The 8,651-nt window shown below is 36.5% G+C and overlaps 1 protein-coding gene across 1 annotated transcript; it reads left to right on the forward strand.

The window, feature by feature from the left end:
* The first annotated feature begins 4,374 nt into the window (after positions 1 to 4,374).
* Positions 4,375 to 6,300, forward strand: LOC105266647 (fork head domain transcription factor slp1). Its single transcript, XM_011304979.1, has one exon. The coding sequence runs from the start codon at positions 4,562 to 4,564 to the stop codon at positions 5,780 to 5,782; it is 1,221 nt and encodes a 406-aa protein (XP_011303281.1). The 5' UTR covers positions 4,375 to 4,561; the 3' UTR covers positions 5,783 to 6,300.
* Positions 6,301 to 8,651: the final 2,351 nt, after the last annotated feature.

Below are 8,651 nucleotides of genomic sequence, written 5' to 3' on the forward strand. Positions count from 1 at the left end.
TATTTTTTTTCCTCTCAACCCTTTTTCACTCGGCTGGAGGCCCAAAAAAAGATTATCCAAACTCGGGTGTTTATTGTTTATTTGTCAGTGTGGGAAAGAGATACACTGAGTTTGTATTTTTGGTGGAGAAGCCAGTGACTTTGGATCGGGAGTCAGTGGTGAATGAAAAAATAACGCGAGAGGGGAGTGTATTGTTGATCAAGACGTGGATAGATTTGTGTCGGATTTTGGGTACGGATCATCCGTTTGACTCTGTTCTCTTCAAAATATCAACGAATCCGATCCGTTCTGACACTTTTCCATCAAAACTTTGGAACAAAATTTTTGGTTGACTGAATAAACGCATAATTCGAAGAAAATACTGAAATTCCATTCCCTCACCAGTTCACAACCTGCAAAACAATTTCCCTTAATAAATAAATAAATTAAAAGGAAGGGGTTGAAGATTTATTATTTCTCCCGCCTCAGTTTATTTAAATAAATGACTGCCTAAAATTGAATTCAGAGTTTACCAAATTTAATTAATTTTTCCGTAATTGAATGAAAGGAAAAAAAAACAGGCAGAAAATGGCTGATGTGATTTTAATGGAAAAAAATAATTGAAAGTTTTGATCGGCAGATGTCCATTGTGTGTCTACAGTAGACTATGTTGAACAAATATGCGATCGTTTGTTGATCCAATGCCCCTGGGGCCCATACCTGGCCCGACCTGTAGGTGCAAACGTCGATGGAGTCATAAAAACAGCATGAGAAACACTCGGCAGAAAAAGGAAAGAAAATAACAGGACAGATTGGAGAGGAAGCGAGAGCCCAGGGGTTTTCACCGAAATTTGGTACATACCGGGGTCCTGGGGCCCGGGGATGAGGCCCCGGACGTGGTCCAGATGAAAGGGAAAAAAGAAAATTCACAAAGACGTGAAAAACGGTGGAAGGAGGGCAGACAAGAAATCCAACGAATTCGGGAATGTCTCAAGGGTGTGGCGAATGCGGCGTGCTTCTGCCATAATGATGTAATGAGTGCCCTCTTGCTACCCCAATTCGATACGCATGACCTAACCCCCTCCCCTGTTCTATTGCCAATTATTTCGATTTTAGAGATCATTTCAAAAAACGAAAAAACGAGAAAAACGGAGAAATCTGGAGAGAAGTGGCGGATTAAGAAGTGCATTTTTTTCGACGCCTGTTTTTACACCATATCTCGAGATTGCAAGGAGATAACGATTTTTGCATAATTATCTTTTTTGTAGCTCTCGTTTTTTTCTGGAGAAAATGTTTTGATGAGAAATTCGGTGAGGCTTGTTCATCCCGAGATATTTGATAAAAACTGACGGAGGAAATGCACTTATTTGAGTTTACCCCATCGCTACTGAGATTCGACGATTCGAAAATTGAAGTTTTAATTAAAAAAATTCCCGAAGTTCAAATTTGTTGCAAATTCAACGAATCATTAAAAATTACAATTATTTCTCGATTTCTTTTCAAATAAATCGCTAAAAATTCTGATACAATCGAAAATCAGAAATCAAAAATTGAAAATTGAAATCAGGACTCGAAAGGTTCTTCGAAAAAATATTTCTCCTAGTTCCAAAATAATTCTCACCGTCGAGACATGATTTTCAGACTCATTACAGTAACCACCCACCAACCAGGGTAATAAAAATTATAAAATTCAGTATTCATTGTGTAGAAACTTTATGGTTTATTTTGGCAAGCGATATTTCCTTGAAAGGGTTCAGGACGAGGGGGAGGAGGAGCCGCCATTGTAAAATCCATTGTTAACCTAGCAGAGCTTATTAGAGCATAATAGAATGCAAATAGGATCGAGAGGGTGTTGATGAAATGTGACAGGACCTTGGAATGTTTCAGGTAAAGCACCGCCGATGAGGGGGAGGGGGGGATTAAATCTTGAAAAAAAAAATTTACAATCTCCTATCAAGTGGTGATTTATTTCCGAATATTTTCATCCCATATTTTACTCCCGGCGATTCTTATCTCGCATTTTAATAATCCGAGAGCTATTCGCCGCTTCTCGATCTATAGATTTACAGAATTTCAATTATTGGGTAATAATAATAATTATTATTATCATTATTATTATTTTTAATATGATAATGATAATAATAATAATAATAATTATTATCATTATTATTATTATTTTTCGTGCAATCCATTTAAAAAATGTGAATATTGAAAAATATAATAATTGTAGAAATGTAATGTATATTGTAGAATTGTCGAGTAGTATGAATTAAATTAAAATAATATATGAATATAATATAATATAATATAAATAAATTTTAGGAGTAATTTTGCTGGGGGAAAGTATTTATTTTATTTTTCACGATTTATCGTTTATAGGGAGTTTCGGAACTTTCGGCTTCTCCCGAAAAATTCGAGAGGGAAAAAAATAAATAGGGGAATACAGGTAAATCTTGGTCTCACCACAGGGTGACGACGTATTCACGGCAGGAGGTTTCGCATACATATATAGAGTCATCATTCTATCCTGTTGAAAAGTTATATTCACTCGGCGTGAGGCTTCGAATTTTGTGGCATAGATCAGTGAAACATTGTTTTCCCATTTGCTGACTTGAGACCACCATCTCTCACTGATGGTATCAAAAAACTCCCGTCCACGCCCAGGTGGTCCCTTTTTATAAATATAAAATACGTAAACAGTCGAATCTTCAGGAAAAAATTGAAAAAATAAAAAAAATTTTAAAAATGAAAAAAATTGAAAAAATTGAAAAAATGAAAAAAATTGAAAAAATTGAAAAAATGAGATATAAAAATTATTAGTTTTTATTCGTTATTTATGATGGGTTTTATGGGCATTCTTGGGTCTCATTCTCACAGTGGGTCGAGCCTTTGGCCATTTAAACAATGACTCAAGTTGTCTGATTAACCGATTAACCTCGTTTGTCCGAGTCAACAAATTCAATTAAACTCAATACATGATAAATCAATTCCTAACAACTTGGATTAACCAAATTTAGAGTGACAAAAATATTTCAGGCACGTAAACGTTAGTCATTGACATTTCGGTGGATCTTCCAGCTCAGAGTTTTTTTTTAAACCGAAGATGTTTCAGGTATCGGTGAATTAGGGACAATAAAATAAATATTTTCCCTTGAAATAACAAATACTTCAACAAAAAGTAATAAAAAAAATGAATGAGACGAGAATGTTGTAAATATAAATCGATATAAAATGATTTCGATTTTATCTCGAATTATCTCATCGAATTTAGTCGTTAAATCAAATCGAAAAAAAGAGGATTTAAATTTTCTGGATTAAATTTATTCCATCAGGTGTCACTAGGAGGCGCTGCAAAGCAGGCGATAAAGCCCTAGTCATTTAAGATACAATACTGTTTTGAATCCCCCACCCCCCACGTTATCTTAATTCTGTTAGTCTGACAATGGCCCCGAAACAATACCTGCAGGCTAAGTTCATCCGATTTACTGACCGACACACCCTCCAGATATTCATCAAGAACGTGAAAAATTCCCCGATAATATTCAAGGGCATTAAATGGAATATCGAGTTTTCCGCGAATTCAGGATGTAACCGGCTAAATTTTATTATTCATCCTGCGATAAATTAATTCTTAACGCAGAAACCGAGAGCCTGAGATATTGAACAGTAATCGGATTAATGATTTTCCACAGAAAAGAAAAATAAATACTTCCAATTCAGAGAATTTTTAACAAATATATGGAAATAAATTTTTCATGGATTTGTAAAAGTAATAAACAATTATCTTTTATATGTATTTTTTCTTTAATAATTTTTTCGTAGTGTAGCACCTGCAGTATTAAAAGCCACACAAATTTGAAATTAAAAAAATCCAAAATTCCGAGCAAGCGATTTTTTAAAATCGGTATACCATATTTCTGACATGAGCAACCCTAAGTTGAAAGATTATTTATCCACAAAGATATCCAAAAAAAATCACTCCCAACTCATTGACTTGAAACAGAATAAACCACAATGAGTGTATCCACCCGGGGATTGGATGGAAGCCAAGGTGGGGAGCGCGACGGCAGTAAAACGAGGTGAAAAAAAAAAAAAATATATAACACGAGGGCGAAGCCTAGAGAGGGCCAGGATTTGTTTGTATTTCCATGCGTGTTGCGGCTGCGCTCCCCACCTTCAGTCACCTTTTGCAGTCGCCCCGGCTGTTTGCATTGTTTGCTGTCAAACATTGGGTGAAAACACTGGTGGTGGGGTGAGAGCTGACAATCGTCAATGGCCGGTGCGGATTGGTGGAGAGGAGCGACAGGCGCGTCCAGCGCACGAGTGGGCGTTCCCTGGCCCGAGGTATATAACCCGACGCAGTGGGGGAACCGCCAGATACCCGTGACCGCTCCGACGGTGCACATCGCTTAAGATTTAACTTAGCCGACCCTAGACTCCAAGAGTTCCCCTAAGTTTAATCGTTATCAAATAAAAAAAGTGTTCAGTGTGTTGTTTCCATCAAATTGAACTCGTGCTATTGTGAGGAGATTTGAGTGTTACTGGATACTAAAAACAGTTGAACGAGTGAATTTATGAAAAAATGGTGAACATGGAGGGATCAAGTGAGCAGCAAACGGTGACGGCTTCACCACCTCCAAGGACAACCCTAAAAAGTAACTTCAGCATCAGGAGTATAGTGCCAGAAGCTTGTGCTGGTACTCCATCAGCACCAACGATTAGTCAACCCTCGATGTCACCAACGGTATCTCATGCCGATGACAGCGATGACTCGAGTGACTTGGATGTAACTGGCGACGGTGCTGAGACACCACCGCTGGATTGCTCTCGGAATGCGACAAATGATAGTCCATCGGCCCAGCAAAATCAGCAGACCGAGGAGAAGAAGAAAAATGAAAAACCACCATACAGTTACAATGCACTCATCATGATGGCTATTCGTCAGAGTCCGGAGAAACGTTTAACATTGAATGGAATCTACGAGTACATAATGCGTCATTTTCCTTACTACGAGACGAACAAGCAAGGCTGGCAAAATTCAATTCGTCATAACTTGTCGCTTAATAAGTGTTTTGTCAAAGTGCCAAGGCATTACGATGACCCGGGAAAGGGTAACTACTGGATGCTGGACCCGAGCTCTGAGGATGTCTTCATCGGTGGTACGACGGGAAAATTGAGGAGGAGAACGACAGCTGCTTCTAGATCAAGACTCGCTGCATTCAAGAGGAGTGTTGTCCTGGGTGGACTTTATCAGACACCTTATGCACCACCAGTGTGGCCAGCATCTCTGTACTCGTTGCCTTATCTCCATAGAGCTGGGTATCCACCAACCAGTGGAGCTTATCCAACACCAGCAGGCTATCCAGCTAGTTTGCTACCGGGATCTACGAGCATGCCCTGCAAGCCCCAGGCAGTACCTGCAACAGCAGCTCCACCGAGTCATGGAGGTTTTTCCATGGAGAGACTTCTTCAGGCACCAGCTGGTTATCCAAATGGTCTTCAAGCTCCTGCCATACCTTCTGCAACGAATCCATACGATTTCTATACGACTCTGAGAAATCTTGCGGCACATCAGCAACATCAGGCTGTCTTCGGACAACCGAGGTATCACTTGGGTCAACCCCATTTACCAAGTCAGCCAACATCGACGACAGCATCACCTGGTAGCAGCCCGGAACCCATGTCTCCGCATTCCCCTTCGAACTCTGCCTGCAATTCCGTCGGACAGAACAGGCCCCATGAACACAGTCCACCGATGCTACTTCTCAAACCCATCACCGTTCTCACTGGAAGACAAAGCTGAAGACAAACAGATCTACAAGTTACCGCTACCAGTGATTGAACTTTTTTTTGTATATTTCTGCTTTTTAGTATTTTTTTATTGTTGTGGATTTGAGGCGAGTCCGGGTGAACCCGTAGTCCTCGTATGGCAACATATGAGGATTCTATTGGGGAATCTCATGCTACGTCAGACTCATCAGAATCTCAAACCCTGGAAATTTAATTAACAATGGGTTTTAAATAATTCCGAATTACCAAATTTTGAGGCGTTTCGGTTAATTGCACAAGTGGAGGCCTCTCCGAGTGATGATAATGATTTAGAAGATTTATAATATATTGTATATAGAATTGAGAAAATTATTATATTAGTGATTTAGGGTATGTAGCGTTGCCTGAGATCTCTCGTTGACGAGTGTTCGTTTTTATCAATCCTGACATTCGCCAATTTTAATGTTTATTTGTATATACAAGAGATGGAAGAAATTATTGACGATTCTGAGATGTATATAGAGAGAAGCAGGAGATCAATATGAATAAATGTTCAAGACCTTTTATTATAAAACAATTTATTATCATTCATGAAAATATTTTCCATATCCTTTGACGTATCCTCCAGATGCTTCACGTCTTGTTGATTTTTTTTCTTTTTCTTTCGATTTTGCTGGCGCAACTTCCGGGTTGTTTCGTTCATTTGCAATTTGTGATTTGATATTCGATTCAATGGATTGTTGAGAAATTTTTTTGGGGTTTCGTCGTAAAATTAACAGGCAGAACCCGCTGGCTGTCAAAACATCTGAGAAGGTAACATCGTGGGGGAATGCTGAGAGGATGGCGAAGGAAAGCCAAGAGGGACACTAAATAACTTTATTACCTCGTCGTAACCATAAACCATACTTCTCATGACCTTAGGCCCTTCAATGTATCCGAAGGCAACAAAGATTTTCCAGATATTTTCGTCTATTCTTTCCCTTTTATTTTTCAGTGCTACGATTTTATTCCCATTCTCACAGACAAGTTGCGTTTTCATAAAGACTCTTCGGGGGGAAGTTTATTATTCTGAAAAGGATTTATGGAATTTTTAGATGGATGGTGTATGTTACATTGAGAGAATTACGTAATTATCTGGTAAACCTCAATTCGCGGGTTTACATCTATCCTACAAAGGGCAATCGTTCAGCCATTGCCCGGGAAAAAATTTTAATCGGAATATTTTTTTCGAATTTTCAAAAGATTTCTGGACAACTTTCCAGGAAATTATTCTTTTGAAAAAAAAATCGGGAAACGAAACAATTGTTTTTAGGGAATGTTTTGAAAAATTTTTTCCAAAATTTGTTTCGGGAATTTATTTTTATAATTTTCTAGAAATTTTGGCGAATACAATTTTTTCTTTAAATTGTACTGTTGTTTTCTTACTTTTTTGATTTTTCAAAATTCTCAAAAAATACGCCATTTAAATTAGAAAAAAATTCCTATTGAAATTTTTGAAAAATTTTTCAAAACCTTTCCCAAAAATAAAATTGGTTTGTCTTCCGATTTTTTTTGTTTCATAAAACAAATTTCTAAAGTTTTCCCACAATTTTTTGAAAATTTGGAAAAAATATTCTGATTACAATTTTTTTTCCCGAGTGAGTTCTGGAATTTTCTCATTAAAAAATAATAACAAAGTTAATTAAATTTCTTTTACTTATAAACCTCCAAGATATCATCTAATTAATAACTCACAATTATTCAAATAATTATTGACTATACAATTTCCAATAAAAATGAAAAATCCCCAAAATCTTTAATTATCCGAATGATTTATAAATGGAATTCGAAATTGAATAATTTATTTCCAAAGAAGTACAAAGTTGATAATGAATTAATCCAGTGATTGAATTTTAAAGTTCAAATGGATTTTTAAATTAATCCAGAGACTAATTCTAGAAGGACTAGGTAAAGAGACAGCGACCGAGACATAAATTGCAAATTCGTTCAATCTTGATTAATGGAGTACGTGTTTCGTCAACTAGTGTATTATAAACGTCACTAGTACTTTTGATATCAAACAGAATGTCCCCATCACTTATACCAAAGTAATACGCGTGTACATATCCACGAGCGATTTACGATTAGATGCGTGTACACATACTAGTAATGGCTCGATATATTGGTATGATACATTGAGACAATGAGCGCGTAAATAAGATAATGGGGGGAGGTAAGCGATGGCGTACGATCGTGGGTGAATTGTTTCGTGTTTGTCAAACTGAAGAACATTTGAGTTCCTCAAAATTATTTTTGAAAACATCCTTTATCTATCCGGGTTTAAAAAAATTGTCATCGGAATATTTTTTCGAAATTTTGAAAAAAAAATTCTGGAAACCTTTTCAGAATTTTTTTTTTGAAACAAAAAAAATTGGGAAGCAACGTAATTGTATTTTTGGGAAATTTTTTGAAATATTTCTTTAAAACCTTTCAAAAAATGAAATTATTTTCTTCCCCATTTTTTTTTTGTTTTAAAAAAAATTATCAGATAAATTTTTGGAAAATTTGGAAAAAATATTGCGATTACAATTTTTTTACGCGGGTACTTCACATTCATTAATTAATCTCCACAGTAATCTAAAATAAATAAAATTAATTGATTGTTTAATTTAAATTTTCAGTGTTACGATATATAATTTGAATTCTTCCAAATCTCTAATAGATCATGCGCTAAATATTTTATAACGCAATTATATGTGGATATCTATCTGATATATTTCGGGTTTAATATCAGATGAAAGGGTGTTTGCAAGAGAAATGGAGAGATGACTGTTGATGTGATGTTTTGCTAGAGCAGTTGCTGTGAATGAGTGAGACATTTTGAGTTAGTGACAGAAGGGCAGAGGAGGGGATTCGAATAAAAT

The sequence above is a fragment of the Fopius arisanus genome, unplaced genomic scaffold (assembly GCF_000806365.1).
Source record: "Fopius arisanus strain USDA-PBARC FA_bdor unplaced genomic scaffold, ASM80636v1 scaffold00040, whole genome shotgun sequence".
Lineage (NCBI taxonomy): Eukaryota > Metazoa > Arthropoda > Insecta > Hymenoptera > Braconidae > Fopius > Fopius arisanus.